At 35.3% G+C, this 21,311-nt stretch overlaps 3 protein-coding genes across 9 annotated transcripts; 1 reads left to right on the top strand and 2 right to left on the bottom strand.

The window, feature by feature from the left end:
• Positions 1-4,186: 4,186 nt before the first annotated feature.
• Positions 4,187-6,982, top strand: LOC116009807 (glucan endo-1,3-beta-glucosidase 12-like). 2 transcript variants are annotated; one of them, XM_031248944.1, is made up of 4 exons: positions 4,187-4,592; positions 5,765-6,214; positions 6,334-6,364; positions 6,486-6,982. In XM_031248944.1, exons 1-4 carry the CDS (start codon positions 4,505-4,507, stop codon positions 6,658-6,660), a joined length of 744 nt encoding a protein of 247 aa, XP_031104804.1. In that variant the 5' UTR covers positions 4,187-4,504; the 3' UTR covers positions 6,661-6,982. The 2 variants fall into 2 exon arrangements, with proteins under 2 accessions (XP_031104804.1, XP_031104803.1); XM_031248943.1 differs by having other exon boundaries at positions 4,212-4,592; positions 5,759-6,214.
• Positions 6,983-9,226: 2,244 nt separating this feature from the next.
• Positions 9,227-11,139, bottom strand: LOC116011088 (glycerol-3-phosphate acyltransferase 1-like). Its single transcript, XM_031250604.1, has 2 exons — positions 10,350-11,139; positions 9,227-10,219 (listed from the first exon to the last, which is right to left on the bottom strand). The coding sequence occupies exons 1-2, from the start codon at positions 11,118-11,120 to the stop codon at positions 9,356-9,358; spliced, it is 1,635 nt and encodes a 544-aa protein (XP_031106464.1). The 5' UTR covers positions 11,121-11,139; the 3' UTR covers positions 9,227-9,355.
• Positions 11,140-14,736: 3,597 nt separating this feature from the next.
• On the bottom strand, positions 14,737-20,831 carry LOC116009860 (protein MEI2-like 2). Of its 6 annotated transcripts, none has more exons than XM_031249027.1 (14): positions 20,581-20,831; positions 19,473-19,670; positions 19,245-19,385; positions 18,697-19,163; positions 18,440-18,598; positions 18,232-18,348; positions 17,943-18,094; positions 17,339-17,430; positions 17,072-17,250; positions 16,326-16,987; positions 16,153-16,237; positions 15,984-16,052; positions 15,668-15,847; positions 14,737-15,490 (listed from the first exon to the last, which is right to left on the bottom strand). In XM_031249027.1, the coding sequence occupies exons 2-14, from the start codon at positions 19,513-19,515 to the stop codon at positions 15,356-15,358; spliced, it is 2,481 nt and encodes an 826-aa protein (XP_031104887.1). In that variant the 5' UTR covers positions 19,516-19,670; positions 20,581-20,831; the 3' UTR covers positions 14,737-15,355. The 6 variants fall into 6 exon arrangements, with proteins under 6 accessions (XP_031104887.1, XP_031104884.1, XP_031104885.1 ...); XM_031249024.1 differs by having other exon boundaries at positions 16,326-17,250; positions 19,473-19,525; positions 19,611-19,670; XM_031249025.1 differs by having other exon boundaries at positions 16,326-17,250; positions 19,473-19,525; positions 19,611-19,649.
• Positions 20,832-21,311: the final 480 nt, after the last annotated feature.

Here is a 21,311-nt window from a genome sequence, read left to right as displayed (position 1 = left end):
TGGTCGTTATCCTTCACTGCCGCCAATTCCTCGGCAGATGAATAAAAAATAAAATGAAATGGTTTTTTTTTTTTATCGTGACCCTACATTGTAGTATTTTTTAATTTAGAGTACAAAAAGTCAATATTACTCCCACTAAAGTTTGAATTTATGACATTTTATTTAGAAGACTCACTTCATGCTGTTTGACCATAAGATCATTAGCAAATAATTTTTTTAGTGCACTCTAACATATATCTAATATAAAATTTAATAAGAGTTATAATGTTAGTTACTGCGTATTAATTAAAATAAAAATAGTAGTATAAGTGTTTGTTCTTAGTGTTATTTGTGTTGTTCATTTACATTTTGTTTTCAATTTTACGCTTCATAATAATAATAATAATATTTCTTTCAAATTATTTTTTTTAAAAGACAAAGGGTATGAGAAGATTGGCAAAATTGTCTTTACACCAATAAAATTGCCCCTCCTCTTCATCGAATTGCAATTTATATGGTACCCCATGAATTGCAATTCATAGAATTCCAATTCGCTTCAATCAAATAATGTAGTTTGAAAATTCATTGAATTTCTACACTCAGCCAAACATGCCATAAATGTATTTAGAATCTTTCTAAGTACCGCAAAATCTAAGCTAACAATCCGTAAACAAAATGTCCAGAGATCCAACAGTACATAGGTGATCTTAACGACAATTAATTGTAAACTTCCACTTCCAGAATCTGAAAAAGATTACATGTTTTTCCATGTTGTCTTTGTAGAAGGAATCTCGTAATTAACATGAACACGATATATGATACATATATTTCTCATGCAGAATGGTCAAATTTGGGCATTTGCTTGACCTTGGGCTCTGGGGAGCTCCAAAAAATCTTGATGGACAGCTTCTTAATAATTACCACTTTTTTTCAGTAGATCAGACTTTATCCCAGACTTTGCCATCTGTGTCTGCTGATGTGGATTTAATGTTTTTTTATTGTGTAAAAAGAGGAGTGAAGTGATAGCAGCGGCGCCATATAGCATATTCAATTATTAAAAACCAATCACTAATCCACTACTGTTAATTTTGATTAGTGGCTATTAAATAGGAACGAACTACAACCAAGAAATAGCTTTACTTGCACCTTAAAAATATATACATATATTTATAATTTCCCACCATAGCCTCAAGAGTGTTGATATCTATTGGTCAAAAGTATAGGCTTCGGCTAAGATTTTGCAAGATCCTCATCAATTACCAACTTTATATTTTTAATGTTTTCACTTTTTTTTTTAAATATATATAATTTACAAGAAAAAGCCAAAAAAACTAAATACTCTACAAAAATCTGACCAAACACAAAATTCCAACAAATGTTAATATTAAATACAACTATATAAAAAATATATTATTATTATTGAAAGATTTAAAAAATGACACTTCTTTCCTTAAGTTATGATGATATAACTTATTCCCTATGATATGACTTATCCCCCACCCCCCCTCCCCCCATCCCCTCAATTATCTCCAAAGTTGCCGCCTATTTTTATTCAGACTCATTATTTATTCACGGTGAACATTCAATTTTTTTTATAAAAAAAAAAATAGGAACTGAGTTTTTTTCTAAGAATATTAGTTAAATCTCTCAATAATATTATATTCCTCTTTTAACTTAAATTTACCTAATTGACCGAAATTGTTTTCTCAATTCTTGTTTTTGGACATGCAATTAAGATTAAAAAATATGAATTAGAGGAAATTATTTTATTTATTTTGTGCATTTGGGTTAAACAAGCTATATGATATTGAAAGATTTATCTAATAATATTTCTAAAAGTCTCTCTTTTAGTATTTTGAATGTCAACGATAAATAGTTAACAATTGGATAAAAATAATCACTTTGTGGGAAAAAGTGAATGCGCGCGCACACAGATATGTGTGTGTGTGTGTGTGTATATATATATATATATATATATGAGAAAATAAGTTTATCTCTATAACTCAAGAGGAAAAATATCATTTTCTGAAAAATTGATGTATTTTAAGAACTTTCTCATTGACGTAATATTAAATAAAATAATCATAAAATCAATTAATCTGTAATAGAATAGATGGATACAATTTTTATGTATTATTTAAATAATTAAGGTTGGATAACCTTTTGATTTATTTTGACAACTAAAATTTAAAGTATTCTGTTTTGAATAAATAAAAGTTAATTAAAAAAAAAAAAAAAAAGAAAGGCTGTAGGTTACACGTTATCTCCATAGGCCCAGAGTGGCAATAAAGCCATTAATGAAGCCGCAATTATTGTGGTAATTAAGCTCTAATACACATTCAGCATCTTATAAAATTTAATTTGCGTTTTAAGAGTTAAAATATATACATATAATTATGGTTCCTCAATCACCAATTTAAGGTACGTACTTAGGTTTATGGATGGTCGGTTAACGTCATTTGGAGTGTGGCTTTGTTTGAGAAAGTAACTACTGGTGGGGGTGTGATCATGAGGGCTGTCACATATGCTACTCGGATGGCTCATGCCCACCACTCTCAACTGCCTTCCTCAACGCGTAGTGCTACATATTTGTTGGAATCGAATTCAAGGTATAAAAATAATATTTATAATTGTTATTTTAGGTCTAAAATTTGAAATGATTACAAGTACTAAAATGACATGATTCTCTGCAATCATCCACGACATATTCTAACGTTGTCATAGTACAAAATTTGTTGTGCATAACTACGTGATACATCATTATGACCGTTAGAGATATTGAGTGGGTCTAGCTGAGCTTCCAATTCAGTCAACTATCTTCCTTCATTCGTGCTTGTTGTTTGGGATTGTATTTGTTGAGCTCTAGGCCCGTTGTCGAGCTAGCTACTATCTTAGAGGTGGGTGCTTTGGTGGTAATTCCCCCAACATACTTATTATTTATACTAGTTATAGATATGTGTGTGCACAATTTTGAATAATATTTTGGAATTCAAATTTTGGTTACATGTATGTATCAATATATTGTCGGTACAAGATCTCTGAATGATTCTCTGATTGGTAAATTGATGCATTGAACACTCCATTGAGGGGCATTGAACGCTATATTGAAGGGCCTCCGAAATTCAAGTGGTTTAATCTTCAAATAAGGGCTTTGTATATATAGCTTGTTTTTCATTGAAGAGCCTCCGATTTTAAATGACTTGATCTTCAATAGGGATTTATTATCCAAATATATTCAAATATTTTAATATTATCTTTATCAAATTTTCAATATCAAACTCCACAAGAAGTTAGATTTAAAATGTTGTCTTACAAAGTTAATTGTCCGACCAATTTGGTTAAGGTTATCTATTTTTAGGAAACCATGCTCTTGAAAGAATAGGATCATTATTATCTTCTCTAATCTTAAAGTGAAAGCTTGGAAAGATCAGATGGCTTTGTCAATGTCTGATGTCTCAATGAGTCATGGTCTCGTAACCACTAACAACCACAAGCAAGGATAATAATAATAATAATAATAATAATAATAATAATAATAATAATAACAATAATAATAATATTGTAGTAAAGTGGTTAAAGTTTACTCTGAAAAGAGTTACCAAGTGAATGAAACATGATTATCATATTTAAATGACTAGCTTCTCCTTGTGTATGACAAATTTGGGCTAAAACAAATGATTCAAAACATCTTATTAGTGAGGAAAAATGTTAACTTTAACCTTAGATGTTTCTATAAGTACCAAACCAGCCAGAATAATTAATTAACTCTACAATAATATGATTAGGGAAGCAGTGATGATTTTCCTGAAATAGTATTGACAAAAGGACACAAAATGAGTACAGTGAAGCACCAAAAAAAGAGTCTAAACAGAGATAGGAGTTCTTCTGGAGACTCTCAAATTTTACTCCATTAATTATTCTCTCTAATGTGACAAGCATGAATATCACATTTTTATCTTTTGGGTCCAAAAAAAGTTGTTTACATCCAATATTTACGAAAGATTGAAACTAAGTAAAAATTGGGAGTAAAATTTAAGAGTAAAAGAAGTATTTTCCTTGTGATATAGAGTGGCATTGGTCCAAAGAATGTTAAAAGCTGAATCACAAGGTGACAAGGGGGAGGGGGTGGGGGAGAAATTGCACATAACATCATCATCATTACTGCCATCACTACTTCAACTTACAAGTTACAACCCCACACTTAAATTGCAAACAATTCCCTCTCTCACTATCTTTTCTTCCCTCCTTCCACCTCTCTCTCTCCTCCTTTTTGCACCTTCCTACCTTTTATTTTCTTGCTCCCTCACCCCCTACTCCATGACTCAAGTTTTCTCTCTCTCTCTCAAAAGAAATTCAAAAAGAAAAAAAGGGGAAATCTTTTCTCACTTATCAACATTTGTATATAAACACAATTGCCTCTACTTTCCAAGGATGTCATATAATGTTTCTCTGGTTTTGAAATGGCTTGCAATTGCCTTGTCTCTCTCTGTTGAAAGCTGAAACCAAGCCAGAATTGAAGAAGAAGATGAGGAAGTTGAGAAGAATGTGTAGAAGGAACCTCTGGGGTCTTCTTGTATTCATCCAACTGGGCTGCACTCTTGTTGTCTGTTCAGGTGCCTCACTGACTGACTGACTAAATTTTCCTCATCATAATTGCCACTGTATGTTAGTGCTTTAATTTTCTCATTTCTTGATTCTTTTGTTTCATGCACAGAAATGGTGATCCATCATACGTTTTGCTACTATACTTTGTTGGATTTAATTTGCATGTCAAAGTTTCAAACTAATCTCCTTCACAAAATAGTTATATTCAAGCATATGGATCTACTTTGAAAATGCCATGATGATTCAAAATTCAATGTTCCTTTTCTTGTCTAGAATCATCATTAATTGCCACCTTAGTGTATTTAATTTGTTCATTCAAATTTTGAATAGCTTTTATTTTTCTTTAACAATAAAAGTTCGTTGCCACTGCTGCACTGGTTAAAACCAGCCTCATGACTCTAACTAGCAAAGGATCAAGTATATCAGTCCAGGTTGCCAGCCGGCTTAAACCAGGAGTGGAACTTGTAACTTTGTGGTTACCAAGTTAACAGTCTGACTAACTTGGTTGGATTGCCCCAATTTTGAAAAGCTTTTGAAACACACGCTGAACTCCTTCCTCCTCTGCTCAGTTCAAACTTCAGAAGAACTTCCCCTTTGATTGAACTGTACCCACTGGCCTAACAAATCCATTGCAGATGTCGAAGGAGCAGGAATAAAAATGTTTTTGCAATTCTGTCTGCTTATGTATGTATGTATTATCCTGTTTTTGTGCAAATGAATCTGCAGAATCTGGGGTGAGGTAGTTGAACTGTTGTCTTACATTAATTTTCATATATACTTTGACATTAAAGAGACTGGCTTTTCAAGAGCCTTCAGCATTTTAACAGATAGGTAAATGTGGTCCATTTACCTTTTTATTTGTTTCAAAAGATTTTGCAGAAAAATTTAAAAACTAGTAACAGTAACAATAGAGTGTCTGCTTTTTGGTTAAGCAAGCATTAGGTAAGATAGTACTCTCCATAATTACAAGAAAAGAAATTTCATTCCACTGATAAAGTTAATTGGGAGTCACTTTCTCTACAGGTAAGGAATCTTGCTCCCCTTTGCAGTTTTACCCCTCTTTGTACTCCTTATTATCTAGTTATCTTGTGTTTAAATTGTGTTAATTTTTCACATTTTACTTGGAAATTTATCCCATTTGATTTCAATGTTGATTTAATTTGTTCGGTTTCAGTTTCAGGTTCAAATGTAAAGGGAGAAATTTCCAGCACCCAAAGAGACATCACTACACCTATAACAACTGTTCCAACTGCAAATCCCACCACTCCAACTACCACAACTCCAGTTCTGAATCCTACAGTTTCCAATCCCGATTCAACCACCACGAACCCAGTCAATCCGGTGATGACACCGTTCCCTACAAGCACAACATCCCCACCGTCATCTTCCAGCGCGAGCTGGTGTGTTGCTAGCCAATCTGCTTCGCAAATTGCGTTGCAGGTAGCCTTGGACTATGCGTGTGGCTATGGCGGTGCTGATTGTTCGGCCATTCAGCCCGGAGGGGGCTGTTACAATCCCAACAGTATCCGTGACCACGCTTCCTATGCGTTCAATAGTTATTACCAGAAAAATCCCATTCCTAATAGCTGCAATTTTGGTGGCACTGCTGTCACAACCAACACTGACCCCAGTGAGTCTCATTTCATGTTAATACTGTCCTAAGTTTGAAAAACATTTATAGTAAAAATTGCATCTTTTCAAACAATTTAATTGACTTTTTCAAGTCTGATCTGTTTTTTGCATGTGCAGGCTCTGGAACCTGTCAGTATCCATCAACTAGGTGAGAAAAAACATAGCTAGCATATATAGTTACCTTTCTTTTTCTTTTTCTTTTTCTCTTTCTCTTGTTTGCTTAAAGTGTTCTATCATAGCTTATAATTAAACCCTTTGCAAAAATGCAGCACAAGCGCATCAATCTTGAACACGACTAATTCGAGTGGATCTAGAGTTTTCGGTGCTGGACCTATCACACCCTCAACCTCAAAAGCTGTTGGGACAAGTAGTTTCCCGAGTTTTTACTACCAGTTAACACTTGTCGTGATGTGCCTAGTGGCGGTGGGTAATCATCGTCGATAACAGCTTAATTATCGCACTAAAGATAATTTCTTTTTGCTGCAAGACACAAGACTGTGGTTCCAAGAAGACAGAAAGTCTGAGTAGAATGTAAATGGCAAGGCTTTAGTGTCACACTGGTTGTTGTTTTAATCATTATACCAAGCTGACATCTTTTTTTCTGTAAAAAAGAAGGCAAGTGTGCAGGGTGTTTATGTTTGTGAAATCTGGGGGTTTCTTGTAGGTTATAGAGGAGCTGAGATTGGAGTTGAAATTAAATTACAGTGTAATCTTGATTAAAGATAGCTAGATGGATAAATCATTGTTTCTTTTACATTTCTGCAAAGATCAGAGAATCCTAGTTGGGAATGGTGTAAAAGGAATTCTTCCACTACACACAAACACAGATTATTGAAGCACTAGGAGGAAGGTCCCCGGAAACTGACAGTTTGGTTTCTCAGTAATTTGGAGACTACAAGGGTAACAGACATTAATGAAAAAGAGAAGAAAGCAAAAGAGGTGAAAAAAAGCAAAAGGGTGACAGCAACTCATTGACTTCTATACCCATTCCATTGAAACAATACTACTTCAATCTCATTCATTATACACCAAACATACAACTGGATATGCTAGATTAAGCACGTCCACAAATAAGCGAATAAATAGATCGGTTGGTCTCTTTTCATAATTCCCGCCCTTTTACTCTAAAATTTTTTGACAATTCTCATAAGGTCTCGAGTGTTTACTGAAGGCGATGGTGTAGGGGCCATTTATTTGGTCCAAATTTGTTTCATGTTTTAACAGATATCTTTTCTTTGTAGGGGGAAAAAAATTAACCAAAAACTTCCAAAATGTATAAAGCAAGGGCTATACAACAGAAATAACAGAAAACGACAACTGGTATCAAACAAGATAATAATAATACAGAGTAATAAATAAATAAATTGTTGAATATGGACACATGGGCCATGACCTTTTTATGTGGATTGGACAGTTGAATTGACAGGATATTTGGGCCATCTCTTCATCCCTGTCCAGTAAAAGAGGGCAATAAAGTATGGTGTTTAAGTCTTAGATATTGGCCCAAATACCTTCATAGAAGGAGCCCATCAAGGTGATGGGGAAGATCAATTGCAATCATTATTGTGTGGACCATGGTCCACACAACTGTGTGGACCATACTATTAAATAATGCACATTCAGTATAAAAATAATATACATTATATTCAGGGGATGTACATTATTTGTGTACTGAATGTACATTATTTTTATACTATAAAAATAATGTACATTCAGTACAAAAATAATGTACATTCAGTACATTAAAAATGTACATTTGATTATTCAGTACATTAAAAATGTACATTTGATTATGGTTCACATAGCTGTGCAATAATTTGCCGATCAATTGTTATATCCTGACACCGGATGGATCCTAATACAAGTTCCCTTTTTTTTTTTTTCAAGTTCACTTTTGTTTACTTCAATGTTTATTATTAATATATCATAAGTTCATTTAATAATTTATATAGGTTCATGAAATATGTTGCAAATTAATTATATTTTATACAAATTCATTTTGAATGTATTACAAACTTATTTATAGTGTATTTATGTTCATATTTTAGATTAAGACTCGTCTTGCAAAATAGATCTTGCAACTAATAGACAAATTAATAAAGTGTGTACATATATATACAAAATAGCAATTAAAAAATATGTACTCCGTATAAGTTTATATGTACATATTAGTATGGCAACAAAGGGATATGAGAAAATTTTAAATAATAAAGAAAAGAAAGTAAGAAAAAAAGGTTAAAAAATCAAGACCACAAAAGATCATGCATGCCAATTGCCATGCATTAATATTATGAATAAATGAAATGAGAATGGGATCGGAGCAGTCATTAATTTCTACCTAACGCTGCAATATGATAATTCCGGTCTAGCCTTCCACCAACTATATATTAATCACCCTCATGGCCCTCCCACCACCGATCATTATACCAGCAATCACCAACTTAAAATTCACTTTTAGTATATTGAAAGTTATTTTTTTGAAAGTTTATTTTAAATGCATTGAAGGTTATTTTTTTGAAATTTTATTTTTAAGTAATGAAACTACAATAAAATAAATCTTGAGTATGCTACAAGTAAATCTCTATAAATGATCAACAGTATAATTTGTCCCCCACCCATCCCTACCCTAAGACCCATGCTTCAATTCTTCAATTCCTCCGTGTTCTTTATTGTTTGACTTTCCCAACATTTCCCTTTCTGCCACCATAATAAATTCATCATCAATTTAACTATCTTTACATGTTTGACAACCAATAAATAAATAGATTAAACCCCGCATGAGTAGTTTAATTGGTCACATGAATAAAATTTTAAAAGGAAGATTAGAGATCAAATCTCATCAGCTCCAATGTGGGATTAACCTCTAAAAATTAGGAGCTTTTAGGATTGAAGATTCAACCTTTTGAGAAGAAACAAACAGATTGAAATGTTATGATTATAGAAATTTTTTATTATATATGATTGTATCAGATATGATGGATAGCTATTTATGAATTATGATTGTGATAAATTAATATATTTTCTCAAGTTAAAATAAGTAATTACAATACCATAAACAAGCTAATTAAGGGGACTAAATAAGGTAAGGTAAATTATTATAATAGTAATAAGGTTTGTTTGCGATATGATGGTCAATTACTCAATTAACAATCCCATCATTCCCAGCCAGCATCAAATACTTATCCCTTCTGGTAAGATTAGTGCACTCAAACCCCAGCGCCTCACCCAGCTGTTTCTGTATATAATTCGCCACCTCAACGCTGGACTTGCCGCCGCCGCCGCACGTCATCTCTCGGGGCACCTTCCCAAGGATATGGATCCGGTAGCACGGCCGCGGGTTCATGAGGAAGAAGATCGGGTCGAGCCACTTAAGTCCGCTAGCGGTGGTCCCATAAAACATGGCGGTGGACGTGTCCACCGCCACGGGCACGATCTCGTCGGCCAGCTCAGCAAACAGGGAACTGAATCTCAGCAAGTACGGCTCTCGGCACGTCGTCCCCTCCGGGCACACCACTAGGTCGCCTTCACGCAGCAGTTTTTGCATGGTTTCCCCGTCCCGTTTCCTGTCCCGTTTCAGCCTCACCGTTCTGATCGGCGCTATCAGCTCCGACATTTTGCTCAGGCTATAAGTGACGGCGATCAACGGCTTGTCTAGAGCCGCGCTGAGGAAGACGGGGTCTAAGAGGGTCCTGTGGGTGCACACGTAGAGGACGCCTTTCCCCTTCTCCGATCTCGGAGGGTCACTGCCCTTTAGCCGGAGGTTCACGCCGCTTAAGCTGCCCAGGAAGACTGCCACCTTGTACGGCAAGCATTTGCCGATGAATATTCTGAAGATTGCCAGGAGTATCCCCACTGGTAGCCAGATGAACATTGCCAGAGCCGCCAGAGGAGTCGGCAAGAATGCTAGCCTCCCGTCATGAAAAACTAGTGGTTTTGGGTACTTCTCCCTTGGCATTACTGAACCCATCTTGTTATTATCTTCTCTATTCACCACATATGATTCCTGTCCATTCAATTTCACACAACCAGTCAAAGCTAGCTAGTAACTAGTAACTTATTTTGAAACGCTATTTAAAGTAAGCTTATAAGATAAGCTGCTTGTCTATGTTTTACCAAACAGAATTGAATTGTACCTTGCAGAGTGAGATGAAAAGGTGGTCATGAAGGGTGGGAGTGCCCACACCAATATCAGGCATTTGATCACCAAACACTTCCTTGAGAGCCCTATGTTTTACAAGCAACCCAGAATGAGAAACAAATCCAGTGAAGAAATCCCCCAAGGTGTGCAATTCAGTGCCCTTCACAGAATCAACACTCAGATACTCCTTCAAAAACCCTTCAACCATGACTCTAGGAACACTGGTGAACACAATCCTAGTACCAGCAGAAGCAAGAGCCTCATAAACATGGAGGTTAAGGTTTTCAAGGAAAAACTTGGGGAGAACAGCTCTCCCAACGCTGTCCACATCCTTCAACCTAAGCCCACAAAACGTGATAAAGATGATGACCCTTGACTTGAGCTCAAAATCCAAGAACCAGAGGAAAGGGCAGGAGATGAGCAACAAGAAGGCTCTGAAAATGCTGCCACCTTCAAAGGCAAGCAGCATGAAATATGGGAAGAATGAGTGGGATCTGAGCAGAGTGCCCTGCATATCACACACAAAAGTTTGGGATTTCCTGTGGTGCAAACTGCATTTTGTGACATTAGGGTATAAAGAAGAGAGGTGATTGGAGGGTTTGGAATTGGAAGATGGGTTGTTTCTGAAGAAGAATATTGTAGAGTAGCTCTTGAGCTTCATAGCAGTCCTGTAACAAGAGTTGGCCAGGAGTTTGTACAACAGCCGCTCTGCTAGCCTCAGTACCACCATTGGAAACACCATGTCCTTTACCGCTTCTTCTGTCATTATTGAAAATTTCAACACCAAATAGGCTTGACGACAAAGATAGAGATAATGCAGAGAGAGAGAGAATGAGAGAGAGAGAAGTAGGAATGAAGAGAATAGTCACAAATGCAGAGGGAATTTATAGTCGAAATAACAGTGTGAGTGTGTGACTGAACTCCCAATTCAAGTCATTAGACGGTAGTATATAGAAAAGCAACATTTTCAACAAGACTGTTTAGACCTAGCTTCTTTATGTGGGTTGCCTATTCTATCATACTACTCAGTATTATGTACCAACACAATTTTTCATGGGCTTGTGTATAGTATCATGTTGTATTGTTTTAAACCACCAATTGAAGTAGGAAAATTTGGGACAATCCAACCACATTCATAAGCCTGTTCACTTGGTAATCAATTAGTTTTTTTTTTTTTTTGGGAGTGCTGGTAATCAATTAGTTAAGAACTTCCAATAGTAACAGTCTATGACTTTCTTAGTTTGAACGGAAAAATATACCATGGACTAAAGGTCTACTTTGCATTTTATATTATGTGTATGCAAGTACAAAATATGTCAATTACAAACGCATAATTTTTGGACCAATATCCACAATGTAAGATGGCGCTAATCCATGGTATAACAATTGATTTGAACTAGTCAGCTATGGACAACCATGTTGATTTACCTACTTGTGGTCCTTTTCTAGCTAGAACCACAAAGCAGAGTTTATTCAATACACATTCCTTGCAAATTTCTCTCGTCACCTAAAAATAATAAAAATCAAAGAAGCGTGCATGAGAGGTTTAAATGTGGCAAATTGAAAACATTGTATGTTTATGTTTAAAGTTAATTAATTACGGAGTATTATATTTCTCACTACGCTAAATTAATAATTATTACAACTAACTATTTGTATAACTTTTTTTTTTTGAAGAATACTAGTCATAACTTGTAACATATATATGGTCAACTCTTGGAATGCATTATATTTATGTTGTGTCTGGATGGTTGGTAAGTGAAAGGAAAGAAAATGCAAGAAAATATGAGGGAAAATAAAATGGATAATAGAAAAGAATGGAGAGAGAGCATTTGTAAGATCGAGAAAAACTAGGTCTGGTGTGAACAATGTGTAGACAAATGAATGAATGGTTAATATGTTTTCTTCATTTTCATGTTATTGTTATATCAATAAATACTTTCCATCACTTAAATTTATCTAGTCTCAAGGTTTCTATGATTGGCTTTGATCAAGACTTTGAATTTTTTTACTAAGAAAATAAAGTCGTTATAACCATAAATTACTTTTCTCCTTTATTTTTATCATCATTATCTGGTGTTTTAGCTATTGTGAAACTAATCAAATTTTGTCCATAAATCTCATTGTAATTGCTCCAAAGTATTGAGTTCAAAAAATAACTATTTTAATTTATCTTATCAAAGTACATATGACTGGGTACTATATTCGGAAATAGTTTTACAGTCAATCACGGGATAGACCGCGGTCAAAAGAATATATTAATTTGAATAAGCATAAAAGAAAAGGGAATGAGGCATATAGAAGTGGAAAATTGTGCCTTTTTTCCTTCTAAATATGGTTATGGCAAAGGGTTAATAACTTAATATAGCATGAAACTACGAGACGTAAATAAAGAGGGAGTAATTATTCATGGTTGGGCATGGTGAAAATTTACAGGTAGGGAGAAGTTTGACCATTTGCATTTGGTTCCCCACACCGCAAGCATTAAATGCGGACCAAATTGTTTTTCGTCTTTTTTTGTTTTCTTCCTTATATTGTCAACTTCTCATTTTCTTGATTCTACATAAGAACACCTTTCACAGTTTCACGGGAAAATAGGCATGCCATGTTCATGGGGCTACATTACTTTTTCTTTGCCCTCATGCTAAAGATATGGTAGGTTAAATTGTTGGTCACCAGCCTCAGCTCCCCTTTCCTTTTTTCATAATGTTTGAAAGTTTTGCATATTATGGTTCAACTCATCAGGTTGAACGTTTTCCCCCCTAAATCGTAAGAATTTCAATATATGGTTTTAAGTTCAATTCTTAAGTCTCAATTTTATGATAAAGTGATTCAGACTCCTTTTATTAAATTAATATTTTTTTTGAAATTAAAATAAAAGAATTATAGATAGTGATGATAATGTGGATCAGTGATTGGATACAGTACTATGTGTTGTTTCAATTTTCTGTGAATGAGTGCAGTGAAGTGTCATAAATAATGGGGAATTATGAAGATCAACCACTTATCATGATGAATCTACTTCCAACGTCCACCTGACACTACTGCCTACAAGTCAATGTCACTTGTTAAATTAAAGGAGTGTTTGATGTTATTTTTATCTTTTCTGTAAAAGTAAAAGAAAGTTTTTATGAAAACATTTCATTTATAATTGATATAAAATAATCTGTGGTCCAGATAAATAGAGTTTAATTTTTTTATTAGGTAGCGTATCAAGTTCAAACTCTATAAATGGAGAACATACTCTAGGAAAGCTGAAAGCATTATTAAATATTATTGTATAATTGTATCTAATATCTACTCAATTTTGAAAGAAATTATTAATTATTAAAGAAGAAGTAGTTGCCTCACAATAAAAGAAAAATATAAGTGTTCTTGAGCACGTGTGGTACATAAATATTATTTGATTAAGAAACGTGACGAGTGTATTTTATAGTAGAGTAAATATCATTTATTAAAGCGTTTTGTTGATATATGCTATGTTCTATTATGTATCATTAATTTCATGTACTCTTTATTTGTTTCAAATATCATTTAACTAAGAAAAGAGTATATATTTTATAGAGTGAACATCATTTATTAGTGTTTAATTTTCTTGATGTGCTCCATACTACCATGCATCACTATTTTTATGTATTCTTTGTTCCATTTAAATGACAAGTGTTTATGGCCAACTAGTTACTATTTATTAGTTATGATGGTATCTTATTAATTTCAAATATAGATTGTGAAAAGGGTTACGTTGACAAGAATTAAACTTATAGCTTTTTTTTTTATACAAAAATCATGTTTTACTCACTTGTACACCCTTTTCGAGATACTATAATTTTACAAATTGAATGGAAATTTTGATTAAAAAAAAAACTAGAGAAATGAAAATGAGAGAATTTGTATAGTAACACATAGTTTTGTATTGTAATTCAAGTAAAATTTTAATGATCGTGACTAAAATTTTACGAGTTTTGAAATTTTGAGAAGTGTTATGTTTGAGGAGGTATGGAGTTAGAGTGCATATCACATGTAAAGTTAGGGTCATGCAGTTTGTTGTTAACGAGTTGGTGAACGTTCAATCATTTGATGTGGATGTCTACTTTGTTTTGCATAACATTTTCATGCCAAGAAGGTTGAGGATTCAAGTTTGAATAGTCTATGCAACAACGTAGTTGCTTCTTTCGTCACAAAATTCTCTCTTAAATCTTTGCCACCAACCCCACATTATACTACCAATGAAGTAAAATCTGTGTTTTCCACCTTACATTCAGTTCCAATTCTTCCAATATTAGACACTCATTACATATTTATCACACATTAAGTGAGTCACAATAAATCAATTAAGCCCTAATCCACTTTTCTTTTTTAATATGAATTCATTGAGGCCAAAAGACAATTGAAAAAAATTCCATGTACATTAAAACATCATAAACGCAACAGTTTCCTAGGTACATGATCACAAGTAAACTCAAAAGATGCAGGTGATCTGTTTGCCTGCATCCTATACACTTGAGAGACTGCCCTAAACCCACTATACAAGAAGGGTTTTACTATTAGGACATTCCATAATTAAGTTGTCTCTTCAATCCTTTTCTTCTTTATTTTGGACTTGTAAAACAAAGATTGGAGCCCCCAAACTCCCATGTTGTCCAAAACAAAACGAAAAGAACTGAACCGACATCCTTAACTAGTGTCCTGCTTAGCATTCCCCGTAACAAAACACTATACAACGAAATTACAACGATGAACAAGTAAGATCACAAAGGAGATGCCTTGCGCCAGCAGCCCGGACGGTGGAATTCTTGTCACCGTGTTAAACACCAATTCGTGCGCTATAACATAAGTTAAATGTTCCCTCTGCCTTGCGGGAAATGCCCCGAGTGTCCTCCATCCAAAAACCAGACACAGCCTAGCATACAACCTCAACGCAATCTTCGCATTGCTGCTGACTTATTATATGTACTGAAATAGCTATTAACAGTTAGAATCCACGGCCATCGTATTTGAGGGTCAGGCGCTTCCAGTAAATGTAGAAGTCGCTGGCTTCTCATCGAGATTATCCTTGGGACTATCCAGGGAGTCTCCGGTATAGGACCCATCAGGCCGTCGAATACAAACATTCAGGTTGCTGGAAGGTAAAGGTTCCTGGGCAACCAAAAAACATCCTTAGTTTATCTCGGTAAATTTATGGGGAACCAAAGAACAAATAAAATCAAAGCTGACAATACAATGTCTAAAAAGGTGGCTCGCCTATAAGGGCAGTATAAATTCTACACATTTACACGAAGAAGTATACATTTATAAATAATTTATTTATGTTACCTCGTCTGCAGTCTCCTGCCCCTCTGACTGGAAGACAATTGGGCGACATCTTTTGTCTTCATTCATTAAGCTCGAGTTCTGGAAGTGAGCAACTAAAGCCGCTTTTCCTTGGATTCTTGCATAAGCCAAAGACGCAACCTTTTCACTGTTAAACTTTTCCCACCTTTTCCCATTGAATACCTGCATAAATTAGTATGTTACATACGAATCTCACTTTCAAAAGCGACGTCTAATGCAGTAATGGGAGCATACATTCAGTGTTTCCATTAGACAAAACAAGAATTCACGAAAAAATGGAGAGAAGAAGAAGATTAACCTCATAGAAAGAGATAATATGTGAAGGAGACACCATGTTGATGAAGGCATAACCAACATTGCACTTATTCTGAAGCGAAAAGAAAAACATGGGATAAAATGGCAAAAATTTAGTTACTGTTCAAGTCAAAACTACCAATAAATGTAAACGCCGAAGATACTACAATTACCTTGAAATCAATTGGTAAGTAGAGGAAATCATATGTATTTTTGTGGGTCTCGTCAATAGCTGCAAGTAGCATCTTTGAAGTGTACCTTCATGGGAAATAAAATGTAAGTCTGTAACTCTTGGCAGTTCCATAAAGAAAACATCGTGTAAATTGAACAGAGAGATCTCTCTTACTTGTTTGGGATGTTTTTAATCATCAAAGTTGTCCTGATATCTTCCCCGCTCAGAATCTTCTCTAAATCAAGCTGATATTGTTTTTTGTTTTCCATCTGGTCCCCACTCTCAACTCTTCGACTTCGACCAGTTAACTCACTATTATTCACCCCAATTCCTCCATATGAACCATTTCCAAAAAATATAGGGCTATTTCTTGACAATGGAATCATTCTAGGAGTAGGAGAACCACCTTCAGTAAAAGTCCCTGCAAGAGTAACTCCCATGTTCATAACCCCAGGGGAACCTATACCCATTCCCCGGCTTCCATTATTACGACTAGAGCTTGCAGTGCCAAAGGCAGCTGGACTTAGATATGTTGTTTCAGGTGATTCGGGGAAAAAACCAAAATGCCTTTCCAAGGGAATTCCAGAAGGCGCGGACCCCACATGATGGTGAGAGCCAAGGAGTGAGCCCTGCCGACGGGAATATGGATAGCCTTGTCCTTGAGCATTGGAACCAAACGGGTGACCCCCCATTGATGATGTCGACCAGATAGAAGAGTCATTACGCTCTGAGTGAACAGGCGGGCTTCCCCAAAGAAATTGAGGACCAGAAAGCGTCCCGATTCCAGATGGCTTAGAGTCGTCAAATGAGACAGGTCCAGAACTCGAACTAAGCTTCTGCTCAGGGAATGAATAACAATGCTGATAAGCAACTGCTTGGGCTGAAAGAGTATCAGTACTAACCTGGCTGACATGACTAACCCTTCCGGGGTCTTTACCAATCGGTGCAATCTTTCCAGGGTTTGAGAGCTGAGGCGGAAGAATGGAGGCCAACCCAGACATACTGTTATTTACGGGGCTGAAATTTCTTAAACCAGGAGATTTACTATAGTTGTGTGATTGACTCGGCTCAACCGGACTGCCAAAATTTGGCCAGCTGCCTGTTAGATATTGTCACCATTTCAGCTCATATATCATGCTAGTGATAAGGATGACAATATCATATCACGTGTCATCACTAAAATGTACCTGGAGGAGAGCTAGCAACTGGTGAACCAACTGGATTCCGAAAAGATCGGACATCATCAAGCTCCATGTCTTGACTCAATTGTTGCATCAAGCTAAGAGGAAAAATAAGGGGAGTAGAACCATTTATATATTTTTCAATCATTATTAGCTTGCATAAAGAATTATATCTATCAGAATTCAATTAATGTCAAATGCTAGTAAACTAACCAGCATGAGCCCATATTATTGTCCTCTAGATAGTAAAAGATGGTAACAAATCATCAAAATGAATAAATATGTAATAATGCAGGCGCAAACATTAGGGATGGGAATTATAATCCAACCTGTGGGTATTCACTCAAATCAGACTCGTGGATATCATATTGGAATATTTGCATTATGTTTATTATGGAATTTGAGTTTTAATTTGTCCATTTAGTTATATTTTATTAATCTGTTGAATTCATTTATTAATATAGAAATTAGTGGGTACCCACACATACTGAGGCGGGGGTGAGTTTTGAAATTATAAGGGTTGTGGATAAGTTGTGTGCGACCCACTCCCAACCCATGTCCATCCCTAACAAACATGAGGGCCTAAAAGAGCAAGGCAATAAGTACATACTTCCGACGGGCTCCACCAGGCCGGCTAGGTTCAAGCTTTATCCGCTTCCCAGCAATATCACTTCTATTTAAAGCCTTAAGAGCAGCGTCAGCAGCTCTAACATCATAGAATTCAATGAATTTATGGTGCCGTTTATGTGGTGTTTCCCTGATCTGCATTTGTAACAAAAATGTCCAGAATTGATTGAGTTTCAGATTTGAAAAAAAAAAAAAAAAAAATCGATCTTTATTGACAGATAAGATCAGCATAATATAGTAATAATAGAGAATGAGTAAGAAAAAAGTGCCACCTCCTTGACTTCACCATAAGCCCCAAATATTTGTCGAAGGTCCTCATTGGATACTGAAGAATCCAAATTGAACACAACAAGAGTTCCTTGGTTAATGTCTTTCTCTGATGGATTTTCCTGCATGCAGCAACAAATGATAATTCTTAGAAGCTCGATCATATGTTTACAGGACCAATCGGTTAAAAAGACATGCACACTTGGCTCACACCTTTGGGATTGAAAAATGAATATCAAGTTTTCTCCGTCTTAAAGGCTTATTTTGCAGAGCACGCATTGCAGTTCGAGCCGCTCGGATATCATAGTAAGATATCATCACAAATCCCCTGTGTTTACATGCTGTATATAATGTTCTGATATCGCCATATTGCTTCAATTAAAAAGGCACAAATTACTTAACAATTTACTAAAATCAAAGTAAATAAATTATTCACAAAAAGAAAGCATGGCCGAAATAGATGTATGTACCTCAAATAGATATCTCAATTCAGAGTCCTCTACATTACTATTTATGTTCCGAACAAACAGTGTCCTCGAAGGGTGCTCTCCATACGGGTGTTCTCCAGCAACTGTTGCAGAACCATTGGAAAAGCTATATTGTGCAATGCTAGCTCCAGGAATACCGTCAGGTATACTCAACCTTGCAAAACCGTTAAGTAGGTTCTCCTGGAGATCTTGTTCCATTTCTAATCCCCCTCCACTGCCAAAGAAATCATCATCTAAGTCCTCCAGTTGAGAAGGCAATCCACTAAGGTCAAAATCATCCATTATGCCGGCTAATAGCTCATCCTCATCCCCAGGAAGAATGTTCCCAACCATCCTTGTTTCATCCGCTTCAAATGGGCCTTTACCTTCCTCTTCTAAATTAAATTCACCTAGTGTAGGTGTGTTATCATCAACCGATTGGCCAAATTGCTCAGAGTCATTGGGGATTACTGCATATTAGAAGAATAAATTATAAGAAATATAGCCAAGGAAAGGGAAGATATAACAATTGAAAAGACGTCTATACAGACATTTTTCATGTGGAAGAACAGGCAATGAGCTGGAGAACAAGCTAACATCTGTTGCGGCATGATATGCATTAGTTCCAAGGGGGATGGCCCACGCATTTCTCAGCCTCTCAGAAATGTTTGCTGCTGGAACTTTGTCTATACCTGTTTTTTATAGAACAATAAATAAATATGAAAATACGCAAACGCGGGTTTAGACTTGAATAGGTTAAAGGACCATGAAGCAAATACCTCGAGAGTCACCTGAACCAGGTATCTTTGAAGGCGCATCCATTCGGAACTGCCTTCAAAATAACACACATGTACAGTAAGATAACCACAAGTGTTCAGAAGAGATGCCAAATTCAACAGAAGAAAATCTGTTCCCACCACACTGAATTGCGCCTCCAAGAGGGTCAAGCCAAGCCCCTAAGCAATTTAAGCAAGATCCTGTTTCAACTTGAATTTGAGCACAACCAGTATACTAACTAAAAGCAATTCTCTCAACATAGGATGATAGCACTGAATACAAATGCTGAATGGCATCAAGATTTGTTCAGTCAAGAGATGCAAAGTTAAGACACTATTATGAAGAGTAAGAGGATGCCCTTCGTAGAAGGGAACATCATCAACTAACCAATAACAATACAGTATGGGGAAAATTATACTCTGTATAAGTTACAGGTAAATTTTAGTCCTGCAATACACTTAAAAGAGTTATGACCTAAGTATCAACACCTTTGTTTAACCTGGGTTTCAGCATGTTATTAAGGATTACAAATTCTTCACAATGTGCACAGAAGAACTATATCATGGAGATCAGATTTGAAATTTAGACAGAATCATGCTAAATAGTCACAGACCAGAGGCAATTTTGCAGCCCTTTTGAAAAGGAGAAAATTTGAGAACAAGGCACAGAGAGAAACCAAAGAGCATAGCAAACTTCACAACTTATAAGTTATAACTATTATACTAATAATTGTTCATCATGCCAAGAGAACATATAATGCATATAAAGTCAAGATTTTACCCATAATTTTTATTTCTAAATCCCTACTCAAAATTTCGAGAAAAAAAAAATCAATTTGTTCTATATCAGAAAATAACAAACACAAAATCAGCCCACAAATCCCACTTTTAACATGGGTCAACACCATCCTAATTCCTAAATCAAAAGGAAACGAAAAGGTATGAAATTGATAAAATATTAACCCAAATTAATACGCACATTTGATTTCACTACCATTCAGCCAGCATTTACTAAATCACCCAAAAATCAAGCAAAGATCACAACTTTACAACTTATTGAAGCAGGATATGAACACCCACTTTAAAAAGCACACGTGCAGAGAGAAAGTACCTCAAAGAGAGAAAACTCTTGGACTCGGTTATGGAAGTATAGCAAGAATAAGAAGAAGAAGAAGGGGTGGACGAATAGATAGAAAGCACAGAAAACAGTTTCGTAAAAGCACAGGAATTGTTTTCTTCTACTCTTTTACTTCCTTCTCTCCCGCCGGAACACTAGTTAGGAGAGAGAGAGAGAGAATTGGGACCAAACCCGCATACCAAAACACAACACAGAGACACACACGACTACACGAGAGGGAGGAACATGATTGGAATTAAAGTATTGGTAATGTACAATACAATATCTTTCATACTAATAATTACGACATCATTAAAAAATTCATATAATATAGTACTCAATATTCTTACCCATTATATATAAGAGATGTACTCTTTGAACCAAACCACGATAGATAGGATGGTAATGGCCACAATATTTTAATCTGCAACTCGCTATAACATACCATAACTAAATAAATACGGAGTAATAAACATTATCTGTATCATATAATATTGTTTTTTCTTTGTAATTGTCACTTTTAGGTAGATGTTTTTCAAATTATCTAACTAAAACTTGAAATTTGAGTTAAATTTTACATTTTGTTTGAAAATTCAATATAGTATAATTACATGTTAAAGTAATACCAAGTAAATGTTAGAGAATTCATATCAGTGGAAAATTTTACACAGTTTTTTAGGTACCACTAGGACATAGGGGAGAAGGAAAGAAAAAAAAAATTAGCA

This window comes from Ipomoea triloba, chromosome 2 (genome assembly GCF_003576645.1).
Source record: "Ipomoea triloba cultivar NCNSP0323 chromosome 2, ASM357664v1".
In the NCBI taxonomy this organism is placed as follows: domain Eukaryota; kingdom Viridiplantae; phylum Streptophyta; class Magnoliopsida; order Solanales; family Convolvulaceae; genus Ipomoea; species Ipomoea triloba.
The sequence above is the reverse complement of the archived record's forward strand: the minus strand, read 5'-3'. Positions and strand labels throughout refer to the sequence as shown.

Bases quoted from the DNA above. Each gene is read 5' to 3' on its own strand.
- LOC116009860 (XM_031249022.1), bottom strand. From the start codon at position 19,515: ATGGATGCGCCTTCAAAGATACCTGGTTCAGGTGACTCTCGAG. The intron at 16,238-16,325 runs GTAAGAGAGATC...TTTCCCATGAAG, and splicing joins ATTAAAAACATCCCAAACAA to GTACACTTCAAAGATGCTAC. The intron at 16,053-16,152 runs GTAATTGTAGTA...TTTTCGCTTCAG, and splicing joins ACTTACCAATTGATTTCAAG to AATAAGTGCAATGTTGGTTA.
- LOC116011088 (XM_031250604.1), bottom strand. From the start codon at position 11,120: ATGACAGAAGAAGCGGTAAAGGACATGGTGTTTCCAATGGTGGTACTG. The intron at 10,220-10,349 runs GTACAATTCAAT...TTGAATGGACAG, and splicing joins TTTTCATCTCACTCTGCAAG to GAATCATATGTGGTGAATAG.
- LOC116009807 (XM_031248943.1), top strand. From the start codon at position 4,505: ATGAGGAAGTTGAGAAGAATGTGTAGAAGGAACCTCTGGGGTCTTCTT. The intron at 4,593-5,758 runs GTGCCTCACTGA...GTTCGGTTTCAG, and splicing joins CACTCTTGTTGTCTGTTCAG to TTTCAGGTTCAAATGTAAAG. The intron at 6,365-6,485 runs GTGAGAAAAAAC...GCAAAAATGCAG, and splicing joins TGTCAGTATCCATCAACTAG to CACAAGCGCATCAATCTTGA.